This window comes from Rhopalosiphum padi, chromosome 1, assembly GCF_020882245.1.
Source record: "Rhopalosiphum padi isolate XX-2018 chromosome 1, ASM2088224v1, whole genome shotgun sequence".
Classification (NCBI taxonomy): domain Eukaryota; kingdom Metazoa; phylum Arthropoda; class Insecta; order Hemiptera; family Aphididae; genus Rhopalosiphum; species Rhopalosiphum padi.
In genome coordinates this window covers 23,501,274-23,519,905 of record NC_083597.1, presented here as the reverse complement: position 1 = coordinate 23,519,905, position 18,632 = coordinate 23,501,274, and the positions used below count along the sequence as shown (strand labels likewise).

The following is an 18,632-nucleotide window of genomic DNA, read 5'->3' as shown; positions in this document are numbered from 1 at the left end:
GACACATCATTATGGCAATAAATCACCGTGCGCGGATACAACATACGTATATATCGTATATTGTTATTATGTGTGAATTACTGCTAATTAAATCAAACCATCGTGGCACTCACGCGCGCACGCGCACGTCGCCGGAAAGCTTACTTGAACTGGTTTCGCGACGTGTGCGCCCATGCCCAATTCATTCTAGTTCGAAACCCGACGGCGGACGGTACACACACCGTGTATAAATCGTTACGACGCGCCGCTGTACAGTCCGCGACGGTGCGATTTTAGTTTTACGCACGTAAAAAACATACATACACGCGCACAACACACACACACACACACGTACACGCATGTATCGTTTTAAATTTTATACATAAAACATAAATACACGTGACAACGGGTCCGCCGCGAAATCTCGACGTTTACGGTCTACGTTCTATAACAGTTCTTAAAAATAATGTGAATAAACACATCGTCGTCGTCCATTCGATTTACGTATATTGTTTGTTTTTCAATCGGTCCGTGGTTATTTTGTTTCTTGCCAAACCCCCCCGAACACATCGCGTGGCGGTCGGTGTTTTTTCTTAGACTTTAAATTTCCTTTTTTTTATCGCTCGCGCAATAAAAATTAACGGTGTGCGTTTGAAAAACAATGCGCGCACCTCTGGGACCAGGAAATTTCATTTGAAACGTCACTGCCGCTCGATCTTTGGAAACTAACGAATTCCGACCGTGCCTTACATATTTACCTACGAACGCCTACTATATACTCGTCAATACTTCACTTCACACGGCCTTATCCTGTGAGTAGATATATTATCCTCGTCGTACATTATCAGACGATTTGTTAATAAATAAATTAATATTAAACGTAATTAGACTGCGATTTTATTTTTCTATATTCGATTGTAATGTTGCTCGCAGCACGGAGCCGGTAGTAGATCGAGTGTCGATCGTGTCTGTTGATGTCGAACAATCGCATTGTTCACATACACGTCGATAAGCACAATAATGTTAAAATACAGGTTATTTATATATACATATAAATTTCAAAGTATTTTTGCTGTTACTGTAGAAGTTATATGTATTTATGATCATAATATTATATTAACTATATAGTGAATAGTAGATATCATTCCGTTCGTAAAAGTAAAATATGCAATAATGTCGTAGTACGCGACCCCATTTTAAAATTTGAGTAAACAAGATATCATACACGGGTACCGTTAGAATAGATGATGATAGTAGTTAAACATAATGGTCGATCTTGAATATTCCTAGAACAATAATAAATTGTACCTATCAAGTATACAATATTTATTTAAATTAATTGTGTTCAAAATTTTAGAGTTGACCAATAATAATAGTATATAAATAGCTAGGCAATATTATCATACACATGTTCCTACCACTATAATATATCGTTTATCTACTAGTGGTATTCATTTTATATATAGAAATCGAAATAAATTTACGTATTATAAAATAATTGTTGTTTTTAATTTTTTAATAAATAAGATTCCACATTTAACGATAATAAAATAAAATATATAACGAACAAATAATAACAAGAAAAAGCATTATTATAGGTAGGTGTACTATTTACAATATTTTTGTACAGGTCGAATAAGCATGTAATATTATTGGTATCTCAAATACTTAAATACAAAATTTTTTCCGTAATTATAAATTAACAACTTTAATAAGTAATATTAGTAATAACAACAAGTCAACGCACATTTCGAGTAAATTTTACAGATGAATGTTAAGTTTTTATTTGTTTACATAATTACCTACCCATATACTTATATTTATAATTTATAAAACGTGTAAATACATTAGTACAAATTATTATTGATTTTAGATTTATATTTATTTTTATCTCAGTTATGTTAATTATAAATTCGACAATTCAAAATATGATGCGTATAGGTTATATTAATGTATAAACTATAAAGAACGTAAGCCGGTCATGTGAGTTGATGGATTGAATTTTAAACAGTCTAATCAACTCGGGTATGGAATAATAAATTTGTATGAAAATATCAACGACATGGTGACGAACGTTATAGACACAATAAATATACAGTATAAAATTATAAATGTAAATGTAACTCACGCGTATAATGAATTAGCTAAAATAAAGATAACCTGAATGGTTATAATCATTTATAAATGCCCAACATTTTTTTAAAGATTTACGTTAATTAAAAAAAAAATAAACTTTAAAAAATTCCATAAAATTAAAAAAAAAATGATACAGTTATAACTTATAACCATTACAATGTCTAGTATTTATAATCAATTTTATAATATGATTTATATATTTATATATATTGAATAAATTGTCACTAAAATAAGTTTTATTCGTTTTAAATTTTGGAATAAAATAAATTGCAGTTCAACGAAACTAACATTTAGAATTTAATAGACGAAAATTGCCACTCCTTCAAAAGCATAATTTATTTCTAGACCGAAAACAAAAAGCATCATTCATTATAACTTATAAATGGAACGCCAAAATCGTATTAAGATTTATCATCATAAATAGTTTACGGGCCTGATTTTTGCAAATCGCTTATTTTATAATGTAATTTATGTAATAAAGATCATAAATAAAAAAACTCTAAAGGCGGTGTGGTTATAGAGGTACCTACACTTTTTGTAAACATATATGTAATATGTGTACCTGTATCACCTTTGTTAAAATACACTGAAACATGAAAAAATAAATATAAAAATCCACGAGTAGGTACATATAATACTAAAATAATAAATAAATTTTCCAAGGTTAAAATCAAAACGTTAAAAAAAAATAATAATATTAATACTTAAATATAAAAAAGTTTTACTTAACAATTTTAAATATATATTTGATTAAATATATATTGTCAACAAATAATTCACGAACTTAAAGTTCAAGGATTTCGGAAATATCTAATTATTTGTGTAATGGCTTGTAGTTCCAACGACGTTTCAATAAATTACACCAACATACTAGGTATAGAAAATAATAACATATTTACATATAGCGTATATGTGAATATCTAAATATAAAATTATATAGTTGGATAGGTTAGCTTAATAGATTCACTTACCAAAGGACCTCGTGAACCAGTTAATCTAAACACACACACGCTCAATTATATTAATAAACTGATTCGTTTGTGCTATTATTGTTTTATACGCACAAGTAATAAATTTGTATTTGATTCTGGTGTTTAATGATTATCGAATTAAAAACAGCGAATGAAATAAAAATAAAATACATTTTATCAAACGTTATTTTACGACTTTTTTTATTTATTATAGTTTGTATAATTTTTATATAAAACCATATAGTAATACAATTGAAATATTAGAAACTAAAATACATATCAATTTTTAATGCAAAAAAATTTTAGTCCATTTATCGTCATCAATATATGTGTCATTTAAGAGTAAAATCTGGATATTTCTTAGCGACCTTGATATTTTTATTAATAAATTATTTGTTTGTAAATTAATAACAGCGTGTATAGCAACCAATTGAAACAATAATATTTATTTATTTATTTTATTGAATGCGAGCTTGACTCAAAGCATATAGTAATCTGTAAATAAATAATACATGCCAGCGGCAAGTTTTTAGATGTGAAACGGAATTACGTAAATTTGAGGTAAGAAAGATGGGTGAAAATTAGTGATGCACATCATGCAGTGAATTGGATTATTCGAACTATAATTAGTGGCACGCAAAGTGGGCGATAGGGTCATACGTTGAGGGATTTGAAAGCTGATAAGGGAAAGTAGAGAGAAAATGCGCTGGTAAGGCCGCCGATGAGATTATGGAAGAACTTCAAGTTGATTTCAACTTTTCTTTCGACTAATGTTGATATAGACTTAGCTCGTGGAGAACTGGAGAGTAGTTATGCGACGGGTTGGGGAATATTCAACACGTGGCCAGAATAGGATAGAGTGCCTTTGGACTAGCTTAATGATTGCATTGTTGGAAGCGGCGTGGTGATCGCAGGGGATCGCAGAGTAGCACTAATGGACAAAAGATAGCTTTCAGAGGATGAGTAAGTTTAAAATTGAACGATATTCGCTATACGAACTCTATAGTATCTTATACACCTTCCAACTTATTGATAAAACGTGAGAATGAAAAAAGTGATCCATAGATAAAAAGACTCCCAGGTTTTTTTTATGACTGATCTAGGTAATATTGATGTTGTTAATCAAGTAGATGTGGTTACATAATTAATTTTAAGGACGCGGAAAAGGACGAGAACTAGAATTTATTCATTTTTAGATTAGGTTTGGACTCGAAGGTTGAAATCGCCGCAGAAAATTAAAGTGCAATCGTTGTTGACCGAAAGAACTGATTGGACTGACTCTATAAACAATAATAGGGATTGGAGGGAATGTCAACAAAACCTACTGTAATTCTTTTATTGTTAAAGAAGATTTTTTGCAAATATAATAATATGTTCAATATTATTAATTGAGGTTGTTAGTATGGAGGAAGGATATCTTTGCAAATGACAATGAGCGCACCACATACGTACCACACCGTAAAAACACTTAAATGTTTAATAAAATAAATAACACAAGCGTCTCAAACAAATTATTAAGATATATACCATCTCCCCGTTAGGCCGTTACTACATTTGAGTCAATTTAATATTGACTAAATGAAGCCAAAGGTAACGTTTATATAATTTTCTAATTTTTCATTTGACTATTCATGATATTATTGGTTATTATCATTTATCACGCAAGAAATTTAATAATAACATTATATTTAAAAATTATAATCTTAAAAATCGTTTAGACTATAATCTATTTATTGAATGAATTATATCTGCATGCTAAAAATGTATTGCAAATGACAATTATAATCAAATCATAGTCTATAAGTGCTCGATTGTGTCTTTTATATATACGCCCATCGATTATTATAAGAAAACAATTTACGAACGGGAAATAAAATTCTATAAATATTTATACCTACTATTAAAATACGACGAGTACTCCATCAATTGAATTCGAAAAGTGTAATATTAATAGGTATATTATGCCGTATTCATCTTATCTTTTTTTTTCAGTGACTTAAACGATGGGAGACAAATCTCGTAAGAACAGCGCCACTCAAGATGTTGAGGCTAACGGCACGTCAGAACAACAACAGCAGGTGGAAGCCGTGGCCAAAGCCGTGCACGGCCACCCGGTATCTGAACATCCGACCACGTGAGCTTTATTTTCTTAATTATTGAACAATATTATTGTCACATAGCCAATTACCTACCAATAAAACATTTTCGTAGAAAATTATAACAAATTTACCGTTGGAAAAACAATTTAATTCTGTTTGTAGGTATTGCGAGACGCTAATGCATCTCTTAAAAGGGAACATCGGTTGTGGTATGTTGGCCATGGGAGACGCTTTCCGTAACGGAGGCCTCTTGATGGCGCCGATTCTCACGGTTTTTATTGGAACCGTCTGCATTTACAACAATCACATACTGGTAAGTCGATTTATAATAATAAGTATATAATGATGACTACTACCTATATTACTGTAATATTATGCAGTAGTTGTTAATAACATAATATTAGGGTGGTTTAATTTTTAGGGCTTGAGTTATATTTTCCTTTTATAGATGTATCGTTGTTATTAATTTTATTTTAAATTTCATATTATTTAAAAATATCATTCGTATTTATACAAAGTATTTCGATAATTGAAGTTTTTAAATACAATTTATGAAAACTAAAGTCTATAAGATACAGGCTCTATATACGTTTATATTTATGGTGTGATATGATGCGGTCATCATACGAGTAGGTACAAGACATTTAGAGTTGCAATAGTCCGTGATGGGTATATTATGTTTATGAGGTTTATGACGCGCAAACAATTAGTTTTGTTGCAATTTGGAGAATGATAGCTGCAACGCTCAGTGGTGGTTACTATCTTCAAAATAATATTTATTTCAAAGAATATTTTTGAGAATCAAAACTATCTACATTAATAAAATGCAATATATTTTGGCGTATGTAAACGATCCATAGCCAACTTTATCACATTCATAATTCTAAGATTAAGAACATCGGCAATTCTATACCCGAGAATATGTTCTTCTAAGCAAATTTCATTTTAAAGAGGGACTCGCACAGCATACAAAGGATTTATGGCTCATGAATAACGAATATTTGATTGTTTGTATTATTGGGTTTCTATTTTGGTTACTGAAAATAAAATAGTTATTAGATACTTATAATATCATAACATTTTAGACTTGTTTAAAATTTGGTCAAAACCACCCTGCAAATGAATGTGTTAAAAATATATATATTTAGTTTATATTTAACAGAGTACTTAATTAATTGCCGTAAAAGATTTACGCTATGTATAATATATATATATTATAATAATAATACATGCGTTTTTACTGTAGTTAAACGTCGCCCATAAACTGAAGAGCCGACTGAAACTCGAACACTGCCCGACATTCTCAGAAACTGTCGAACTGTCCTTCGCAACTGGACCCAAGAGTTTGCAGAAGCATGCAGACTTGTTTAGGTATGCATGTAGTGTAGCAACCATTACATATTGAGTTATTATTAGCTAAAGAGTGAATATATATATAAGATAAAATGCATCATGTAATATCCATGATAATATGTTATTTTTCAGGACCACGGTCAACGTATTTGTCATAATCACCCAGTTAGGATTTTGCTGCGTGTACATATTATTTGTCTCTAACTCCATTAAACAGGTATCTATAGGCTATAATATTATATAATATAATACAGTTCTAATGCTGATGCTTTATACTATATACTCAATACTGCCGATAGTATTACTATTTATTTGAATAAAAAACACTAGATACACATGTAATAAAAGATAAAAGAAGCTGTGTGTATGTGTATCATTTCAGAATTTTACACGGACGGAATAATCAGTTAGAGACGACCGCTTCGCTCACAAAATTTCTCAAAATTAAGAATTATTTATCATTTAAATACAATTAAAATGTAAAATAATTATAAGCAATTGTATTTATTTTCTTTGACAGTTTGATACAGATTGAAACAATTATTAATAGAATAGGTATGTCCTACATACAAAATGCAAATATATTATTAATATTTTTTTCAATTTAAAATGAAAAAAAAAATCCAGGATATAAATTGATAGAATCAACATTAGTAGAACACGAAATATTTAAATTATATGTATTGTCAATATAGATTTTATACTTCATCATTCCAGTCATAAAATCTTCTTATTAAATGTAATTTTATTTTATAATGAGTCAGAAATATTTATACTGTTATAAACGTATAATATAGATTATAAAAATATCATGTTTGACTGTTATCATAATGTTTATGTACTTTGTACAATAATTAGTTAAGTAGTATGGTTTTTAAATTAATACTAATAATTTTAATTAAAGTAACAAAAATATCTGAACCATTGATAGTAGAGGAAGAATGATTTGTTTGCCAATTTAAATGTACGAGTAGGTACACTTAATTTGAAAAATATAAGCTTTCCGCCTTAAATTCGACTTAGTACTTCGAATATTTTTCACCAATTATATTTCTGTAATTTTTTTTTTTTCCAAGTTTTGTGACGAATACGGAACCGTGTTGGACATCCACATCCACATGATATTCGCTTTGGTGCCCATAATGTCATGCGCCATGATTAGAAATTTAAAATTCATCGCACCCTTGTCGACGGCCGCCAACATATCGATGGCTATCGGTCTGGGAATCATTCTGTCATATTGTCTGGTTGACTTACCGACTCTCAATTCCAGAACAGCCGTGGCTCATTGGTCGCAAATACCCCTGTTTTTCGGCACGGCCATTTACGCTTTCGAAGGCATCAGTCTAGTAAGTGTCCGCTGTCTAAAAAACACGATCAACCAAGTTGATGGTGTCGCCATATATAGGTCTGGTCAATTTTTAATCTTCATAAACAATGTTTTTTTTTTAGGTATTACCCCTGCAATTGGAAATGAAAACACCTAATAGATTTGCATCGACCATGGGAGTGTTGAACGTTGGCATGACTATCGTGACATTTATCATACTAACCATGGGCTTTGTGGGATTCTGGCGGTTTGGCGACGACGTCAAAGGCAGTCTCACGCTTAACCTCCCGCCCACTCTCATGTAAAAATAAAAATAACACATACGTCTTATATACCTATACATTATAGTTGTGGCTACCTTGATACCTACCTATAAAAAACGTATGTTTTTCAGCCTTTCAAAAATCGTAGTCGGTCTGATGGTGTTTGCAATCATCTGTACTTACACACTGCAGTTTTACGTACCCGTCGCTATTTTATGGCCATCGGTACAGGAAAAATACGGACCGTTCCAATCGCCCGCACTCGCCGAATATCTTTTGCGCGCAGCACTAGTGTTTGCCACATGTAAATAATAATTTTATAATAGATTATCTTTGTATCACGATTTTACAACCGTATCATGCGTATGTATCTTGTGTTTGACTACAGTTTTAGCAGCAGAAGTGATACCTCATCTAGCACTGTTCATATCGTTGGTCGGAGCCATCGCCAGCACATTCTTGGCTTTAATATTCCCACCTATATGCCACATGGTTGTATGGAAAGACGAAGGATTTGGAGCGTTCAACTGGAAACTCCACATGGACATTATTACCATAGTCTTAGGCCTGTTAGGATTCGTAACTGGTACATACTTTAGTTTACATGACATTATTGTTGCGTTTAGCAAAGATTTTGGTTTCCATTGATCAAAATGGCTGCAAATCTCAATCACCTAATAGACTTAGTAAATGCACTGTTATATTTTTAAATATTTTATTATTATGACCTATATATATTTTATTGTTGAGTTAAGTATAAAATATATATATATATAAAAGCTAGGAAATCACATTACAACGCTCCACCAAATTTAGATAAAAGACTTTTACTTTGTTTGTAAATTATTTCTGTTTATTGTCAAATAAAATAAATTAATAAGTTTTTATTTATTCTAAACAAGAATTCATTTAATATATAGTATAATCCTGTAATATCCATTAATCCAACATCATAACAATGGAATTTTAATTTGTTTTTGTTTTCTTTGCCTTTTTTGTTGTTTTTTTTGGCGCTGTCATTTGTTGTACTTTTTGCGGTATCTCGGTGAATATGATTGTACCAACAAAAACTAAAAGAGTTCCAATCCAATGGTACAGAGTAAATGGATTGCTGAAGTACAAAATACTAAACAATAAACTGGCAAACTTTCGCAATGTTATAACTAGTGTTACTGTTAATGATGAACATTCAGTTGTCAAAAAGTAAACCGAACTTATGCATACATATCTATAAAAATTTGGTTAAGGAAAAATTTAAACAAAATATCTTAAATATTTATAAATTATTTTAATACATATATAGATATACATAATTTTTTTATATGTATTTTCATTTGTTAAAGTTTTTACATCAAATGTAATTAACCAACTTTAACTAAAGCTAAATTGATAATTTGAAAATACAAGTTATAATATTTTAAAGTTTTGAATATTTTCTACTTGAGTTTATTTTCTTGAAATATATTAAATTGTTTCAGAATTTAAATTTGTGATTCAAAACAGTCCAACATAGCATTTACCACAAATTACAAATTCGAGATCATTTTTTTGTTTTGTTTAAATTTTAAATGTATTTTATGAAATATTTACTACATCCAAATTAAATACATGGACATATTCTATATTTTAATATTTATTTCTATAATATCTATTAATAGTCAAGCATTTTCCTTCTATTTATAAGGCACATGACATTATAAAATCAATACATTCATTGTTCAAAACATAAAATTTAAGGAAAAAAATAATATTCAACAAAATTAATTTTTTTATTTGGTCATAATTTAAAAACCTTGGATAATTTGAAATATTTACCATATTATGTTTATATTAATAGGATAAAAAAAAAAATTTTAATTAAAATTAAGTAAGTATTAAATAAGTACTTTTTTTGTACTATAATTAGACATTTGAAATTTTTTAGACCTGTCAATTGATTTAAGATAATGTGTGTTTCTTGGGTAGTAAAAAATCTTCATTTAAAACAAGATTCTCCTAAGTATACTGTCACCAAAAAAATTAAAGAATATATAGAAAATTCAAATTTGGGTAAAATTAGATATGTAAATGGGGAGTATTAATTTTAGTAATTTTTTGTATTTAAAAAATATTATTTGTTAGTATTTGAAACTTTTAACTTATATTATTATATTGTATACACAATATTTTTGAATGCAATGTTTTCAATTTTCAAAATTATTTAACCTACTGTATTACAAGTTGTGAAATTAATTACTTTAATAGAAGTATGAATATATCATAAGACATATTTAACAATATACATTAATAGTCTATCTTTAGTCAGAATTGTTTTTCATATGTAATGATTTAACATTAAATTCAAATTTAAGACACACATGGCAGTGACTTACTTCTCAATGACGAAGTACACCCGACACCTACTGTACAGTAGAGCAGAATAAAGTTATTTACTTTCCCTTCTTTTAGAAAAAAAAGTTAGTATTTTTTTTTATCTCATACTTATTTTCATATGCCTATCCCACTGTATTCAATATATTAATAATCTATTATAAAAGCAAATTATCTTGTCAACAAAAAAAAACAATTATCAAAATACTAAAATATTATTAAAGGATACTGAGTAAAAACATTTCCAGTAAGATAAATAATGGTACTTGGTATACCAAATCCTATGTATGGCAATGGTTCACTTTCAAAAGCCATTAATGCATGTTCCTTAAGATTTGAGTACAAAAACAGGAACCATGGAAGCGGTATCAAATGCTAAAATTAATCAAATTTGTATTATTTACAATTGTATAAATAATTTAAGACTTAGATACTAATTGTTGATAAAAATAAAAATACTATATAAAGTATAAAACAATAAAACATAAAATATTAACTTTTACATGCAATGCATTTATGTATAATATAATGATTCAATAATTTATAATTTAAAAAAATGCTTTTTTTTTTAAATTTTAAAATTTATGAAGATAATAGATAAATAAATTGTGAATATTTGGAATTTTAATATTATTACATTAAACAGGGTAGAATTATATCAAAACAGTCAGAAGCTATAAGTTATAAGACAATAACTTAAACTTTTACCACAAAACCAAACATTGTGTTGCTTGATTAGGTAATATGATTATATTATTGCAAAGAAGATATAATTATAATCAGCCGCTGATTTTATAAAAGCAAAAATATTTAACATTTAAGCATAAAAATATATAAATGAAAAATTTCTTATCAATTTTGCAATTAATTGAATTAATTAACGATTCATTGAGTGATACTCACTATATAATAATTTATAAATAATACTGTTTTTACCGTGACTTGTGAAAAAAATACATTTGTATTACAGACAACAATAATTGTTCAATGCTTCAATACATATTTTATAAAACGCCACTAGAAGATAAACATACTAATTATACAACTTAGAAGTGTAATAATGCTGGGTAACAAAAATGTTAAATTAGATGCATTTTACTTTTAATTTTCTCAATTTATATTATTTTTAGTAGGTAACAATTAATTTTAAATTGCATTGGAAACTATCAAACTAATTTATATCTCACAAATATATTAAGATTTCTTTTTAATGGTATATTTATTAAAATAATATTATTTAATTAAGGGGATTGGATACCAACCGTTTTTGTTTTTATCTAACACACGGTAAACATATAAATTTAGATATTTTTTTGCAAAACATACTGATTGATCTAGAAAGTGATAAGAAATCTGAAAACAGCTTTGAAGTTGATGTTAAGTCTACTTGAGATCTACTTTCCCACATTTTTTATTGTATCACCTTAAATCTATAAAAAGTTATATTGAAAAAGTAGAAATTCAAAGTTGTCATATTTCAATTTTTGAACAATTTATATGCAAAAAAAAGAAAATGCGGAAAAGTTGATCTCAAATAGACTTAACAACTAATTCAAAGCTGTTTACAGATTTCTTTTTGCTTCACTAGATCAATTGGTATATTTGGCAAAAAACGTATCTAAATTTCTATGTTTGGCATGAGTTAAACAAAGACAAAAACGGTCGATATTGAATCCCTTTAAGGCATTTATTTATCATAATACTTACAGTATAAAATAAAGCTTCTTGTGGATGTTTACCATGTTGTTTATATAATGTTTCTTGGTATATACCCATGCGAGCAGAAATGAATAATGCAATAGTTAAACACGCAATTCCTAAAATATAATATTTAAAATGATTTCATTAATTTTGTTAATTTACTGAATATATCTAAAGATATGAACAATATTTTTTTAAACTAAAGATTATATTATTCTAGAGTACAATAGTGTAAAATACATACCTAAGCACCACCAAAAGAAGTCTTCTAGCTCTGATGTATTTTGAACAACACCATGTACAACAGTTTTTTTCTATCAACAAAAAAAAATTGAAAATTGGAAGTATTTACTAAGCAATTAGGTATTAAGTGGAACTTACGACATCTTGACCTGATACAATTGTACATATTGTAATACCTGCTGTTATCATGCCCACAGAAATAAATTTGTCAATTGTATACTTTTTCTTTAATATGATCACTCCCATAACCATATTTGCTATTAATGATCCCTGAAAAACAAAGGTTTTAATTATTTACATGATAATAATATAATATACAAATATATAATTTTATATTCTTATTACGATAAGCTGGTGAATTATTGATTAAATGTATAGTATAAAATAATCAAACAATTTAAATAACTAGCTCAATTACCCGGTTTCACATGGAACAGTCTTGGACGGGGTATGATTTTTTTATTACTAAAGAGCAGATATTAATGCATTAATTATATTTTTTTATAACATTTAAAGTAATGCGGGGTAAGATAGAAATTTGTTTCATCACTCAAATAATTCAAATTATCAATTTAATTTTACATATTTGATCATTTTTACTAGCTTGATCATAATATTGTTTTAATCATCATGCTTTTAGTGCATATTTGAGGTTTTTTGTTAATCATTACCAATAATCTATGATTATTTTGAATACAATTTCAAAAATTATACTATTCAAGACTTTGAGAAAGAACTAATTACATTCGACATACCATATTTCAAATATGCTCCTATTTCATTTACAGATGTAGAACATAGTTTTACAAAATTCAAAATGCTGTTATTGGATTACAGGAGAAAATTTACTTTTGATAATTTAAAGAAAACATTGATTATCCAGTGCAATGCCCAATCTATAGGTGTATTTTCAAATTTTTATCCCATGTATTTTTTTACATTAACAAATAATCAACAAAATTTCATAAAGTTTTATTTTAAGATTCATTATATTTACTAATTTAAATTTTTAATTACCAAATAAGGTAATAAATAATAATAAATTATTTTATCAATGCATATTTTAAATACATTTTAATAATATTTCTATACTTTGTAATGCATAATTGCATGCATACTTTTCAATTTTGTTGAGCGTAAACATCCGCTCCCTACTTATTACATTATTTAAAGCTTAGCCTAGCCATGGTTGGATAATCTTAGTTTATTACTTTTGGTTATAAAATAAATAAAAAAAAAACAAACAAACAAACATATATATAAAAATTATGTAAATAAACTTTAATAAATCTTAACAGTTTAAATAAACAAATATTTTTTTTTTTAATGTGGTTCTTTTAAATTTAAATTTAAAAATTCTTGAAATTTTAATAAATTTAGTATTAATAATATAGTGTAACTAATAAGCACTATTATACCCACAATTATAAACACAATAATTTTTAATCTTTGGTTACATAAAAAGGTCATATAAAAATGATTAATATTTGTTAAAAAAAACATACCGCTCTGAAGATCATATGTAATGGCATGGCAATGTTCAAATCAAAAGCATAATTGTTTAAAACATTAGTGACAAAAAACATTGCTACTAAGATCATATACCCTCTGAAAAACAATTTAAAATTAATAAAATTTAAAACTATATTATTAATTTAATAGAGTTGACTTGTTTTTTTATTGTATTAGATAACAACTATTTTTTTTTAATAATTTGTTTTTATTGTCTTGGACAGCATAACAAAATACATAAACAAAGATAAAAATACTTAACTAATGCAACATTCTCTCTTCACCTGTAGACGGTAATCGTTACATTAGCAGTACAGAATGTAATGAAAGAATATAGCATACATAAAATTCAAAATTGAAAAAAATTGATTTAAAATATGAATTGAATTTAAAGAACAGATATTGAAATTGTAAATTAATAATCAAAGTAAAAATGTTTAAAAGCAAAAAGTCGTGCTTCGTATATTTTACTCATCATTCTATAAATAAAAACTACCTTAATACTTAAATAACCATAAAACAAAACTAGTAAAAAAATGGTCTTCTTAGAAGATATTTAAATAACACTATTGTGCAAAAAAATAATTTTTAACTCTATACTTATAACAAATATTATATCATATTTATATTTGTTTTAAATATCAATGAATACATACTTGACACTAATGCTCGGTTTTTTGGTACCACATTTAGCTGTGAATATAAATCCATGTAATGCTATTAAAAAAAATTGGGAAAATGTAATCAAATTTCCTATGCCAGGATCTTCTCTAAAATTTAAAACATACACATTTTACTAAATATTGTATAGATAATAATATAATATTATGAAATCAATACATACTTGACTAGAAGTTCCAAAAAAACAACATTGCTCATACATCCAAAAAACGTAGACCCAATTGCTACAGGTACACTCATTTTACAAAAATATATTGAAACCTTTTAATTTTTTGCACAGATAAATGATATAAACCTTTAGACTAAATTATTATATTGAATTGCACAAACGTCTTATCCTTAAGTCAATATAGTCACACAAGTAAAAATAAATAAGAATCAAGCTATTCAAAATTAAAATTAAATTAAAATTGGCCTTCTTCGCAAAAATATGATGATTACTAAAATAGTAGTTATAACACAGAATATAACAATACTAATATAATACTAGTTAGCCACACGACTGCGGTCTACGAGTAATAAATAGTAATTACGTAAATGATTATACACCGGCCGTTTCATGGCCATTTATATTTAGGTACCTACACAGCTGATGGTGTACTACTATATAATTTATAATCGTGTACGTAATCAAATGCTTACGATAAGTATAACTAAAAATTAAGACGGAAAAATCTTTTTATGTAAATGTAATATACTAAAAATACTACTGAACTATTAGCACTTGTCAGATAATGGTAAACGTATTATCTATGATTCACTCAGTAATCACTCGAGTCTCGAGGACTGTCCACTGATAATATTTTAAACACGACGACGTTATAAAGCTACTATCAGAATGCGGTACGGGTTTAGTACGAAATTGCACCACTTCAATTGAGCGCTAGTAGTAAATAGGGTAAATTATTTATCGACGGTACGCATTACACATAATACTCCGCGTCACTGGCCAGGAGACCGTCAAAATTCAAAACGCGTCGTATTACTATATTGTTTGTATCAGTGTATTACCTATCGCCAGTCGTACGGTAACGAACTAACGACTGTATAAAATGTTGAGGCCGATGAGGGAAATTCCATTATTTGGATGCACTACGGTGTCGTGGCACGGAGAGTAGGTACCTATCCCCTTAAGGCCTTAAGCATGTCTAGCTCCTGTAGCTGTACTGTGCCGTGATATAATTAAAATGTAAATTTTATCATGAGCCGGAGTGCCGTGCACGAATAAACAACAGCTGTATAACAGCTCATAATACTATAATAATCGTGTGAGTATTTCAAATTTGAAATTAAATTCCAAATAAGACTAAATACATTTTCTGTATTTGCCATTTAGTGTGTAATTCATAATAAAATAATACCATAATACTTGTCTGTTTACTGTTTTGATAACTATAAATACCTATTTAATATTGCCAATACCCAGTAAACATATAGGCTAGCATAGACTACATAGCACGTATAATCTACATGTATAATAAGGATAACTTTGGTGTATGTATAGTATATACGTTATTTCTTATATAGGTTGATTTTACGTTGACGATAGGTATATAAACTTATTCGTACATTTTTCGTTATAAAAATACGTTTGTTCTACGTTGGTTGTACATTGATTATTGATTGGTCGAACTTACATCGAAATATAGCCAATATATAGGTTACATTAAATTCGTACCAGTTAATCGATTAATCAGTTAATGAGAATTGGGAAGCAAAATCTAAAAGAAAATAACTTAAATATTGTATTATTTTTAACGGTTTATCGAAAAAAAATTCAAAATCTGGCAACCTTAACACATTACATTTATACAAATAATATTTATCATATACTCGAAATATATACTACATTTATACAAAAAATATCCATTCTATTCTTCAAAAATAAACGAACTCTACACAGAAAATATCCACTGCATACTCTACATATATACTAACATTACACGCGTAAAATATTACAAAAACGACTTCATAGGTACTTACGTAGAATATACGTTGATTAAACACGTACAATTAACGGATACTAAACGTTGAATATTCTTTAAATAGTTATTTTTTGATCTAAATTTATACCATAATTATACTATTTATCAACTACGTGTATTAGACGTTAGTTCGTAAATAATAAACGTATATTTAACGTATAATTTACGTAAAAATGTTTACTGGGTATTGGTTGCTATTTATTTCTCGTGAATATATATGATTTATGATGGTATAACTCTACTTAACTGGATATTATTTTTTATTTTATTTTTTCGGATCTTCGAATCAGTTTTTCCACTAAAATATGGTACAAACAAAATTTGGCGGTCAAACTTACTTATAGGCATTGCAATATGATGTTTGTATTAGCATCCTAAATATTAAAAATATATAGGTATAATTTTTTTTATACGTTTTTGAAGTTCAAATTTGTATAGAATTACTTATTTAAATAATAAATAATCATGTTAATTATTTTGTTATTATTTAAAAAAAATATTCGTGGAATTTAAAAATTGTGTATAGGTATATTATATTATTATACTTTTTATTACGCAATGAATATAATGTATTATACACTGTTATATTTATACTATGAATCTATATTTTACTATTTTATGGTATTTATAAAAGGATATTATTAAACTTTGAAATATGTAAGTTGATATGGTTTAGATATATATTATTATAATAATTAAATACTAAAAATATAATAAATATAATATTTTTAGAATAAATATATTAACAAATTAAAGACTATAGAATAGCTACATATATTAAAAAAACATATCACGAATTAAACTTAGTGATATATGTAGGCTGATGATAGACGGTCTCCGCTCAAAACCGTTTTTCGTATACAATGATATATTGATATATGAATATGATATATATCATTGAATTCAAATTTAACACACCCATAATAATAGTGACCTACTTAAAATCTAACTACTTTTTATTTCTCTTGGCTACACTCAGGCTACTTAGCAGGATTATGATTTATGAGTTAATGACTAAAAATCCAACAAGTCAGTGAATTTAATATATTATATTCTTGATTGTTATTGTTACTAATGTGCGTATAAATAGTTAACATTTATTTTTTTTTATTTTTTTTATTTTTTTTTTTTAACTACTTCAATTTCGAATAATACTTTTCTTATTTTAAATAATAATTTGTTTTTATTTTAAATTTTCAGACTGCAATCCAGGAATCCTGCAAGCAATTGCACTAATTGAATAAAAATACTACTGATATTAAGCTTATGAGTACGGGCTAAGATTTTATAATTTGTGTTTAGCCCAATAATTGTTTTCTCTCTCAGATCTACTCAAAGTACCTATATAATAAAACAAAAAAATAGATAAATAAACTGCATTCATGTAAATCGTTTTTTTTATGATTTTTTAAGTAAACTTAGAACTTAGTGTTAATTTACTTTATTATTATAATAATTATAATATATAATTTATTGACTTAAAAAAAAAAAAGGTAAATACTCGTATATCCATAAATGGATATTAAATTATTAAATGACAATATTTAGGCAAACCGATATACCCAAACCTTCAACAATTTTAAAGCTTTAAATAATTATGCTTACATGTTACATGATACGTAAAAAATAAATATATGGATGACGGTATATATATTCAAAATTTAATATATTTAATAAACATGTATTGTTTTATTGGTATGAAAAATTGAGTAAATTTAAATACCTATATCCAAATTAATGTAATTATATTATATTTATTAATAAATTGTATTTAGGAAGAAAAATTAATTTTAATTTAAGTATAAAAAATGTAAATAAGTAGGGTTAATATAAAAAATTGATTTAAATATAGTTTTTAAATACAATTCAATTTTTATATAATATGTGTATAAAATACAGAACTATAAAATATTATGATTATTTCAGTTAAAATGTTTTAAAATAACTCGTTTAATAAAATATTTTATTTCATCCATTGTTTTTTTACAACTAATTTTGATTTTGAGATT

General features: G+C 27.1%; 2 protein-coding genes and 1 long non-coding RNA gene across 3 annotated transcripts; 2 read left to right on the top strand and 1 right to left on the bottom strand.

Annotated features, from left to right (window-relative positions):
* Positions 1-177: 177 nt before the first annotated feature.
* On the top strand, positions 178-9,018 carry LOC132922660 (proton-coupled amino acid transporter-like protein CG1139). The gene is made up of 9 exons (XM_060986292.1): positions 178-791; positions 5,079-5,220; positions 5,348-5,498; positions 6,432-6,556; positions 6,671-6,755; positions 7,615-7,887; positions 7,991-8,169; positions 8,263-8,435; positions 8,520-9,018. Exons 2-9 carry the CDS (start codon positions 5,090-5,092, stop codon positions 8,777-8,779), a joined length of 1,377 nt encoding a protein of 458 aa, XP_060842275.1. The 5' UTR covers positions 178-791; positions 5,079-5,089; the 3' UTR covers positions 8,780-9,018.
* On the bottom strand, positions 8,943-15,390 carry LOC132922668 (UDP-xylose and UDP-N-acetylglucosamine transporter). The gene is made up of 8 exons (XM_060986304.1): positions 14,802-15,390; positions 14,614-14,727; positions 13,951-14,053; positions 12,584-12,715; positions 12,447-12,516; positions 12,209-12,318; positions 10,731-10,876; positions 8,943-9,359 (listed from the first exon to the last, which is right to left on the bottom strand). Exons 1-8 carry the CDS (start codon positions 14,876-14,878, stop codon positions 9,098-9,100), a joined length of 1,014 nt encoding a protein of 337 aa, XP_060842287.1. The 5' UTR covers positions 14,879-15,390; the 3' UTR covers positions 8,943-9,097.
* Positions 15,391-15,445: 55 nt separating this feature from the next.
* Positions 15,446-18,008, top strand: LOC132922675 (uncharacterized). Its single transcript, XR_009661038.1, has 2 exons — positions 15,446-15,906; positions 17,824-18,008. It is a non-coding gene; the product is annotated as an uncharacterized LOC132922675 (long non-coding RNA).
* The last annotated feature ends 624 nt before the right edge of the window (positions 18,009-18,632 follow it).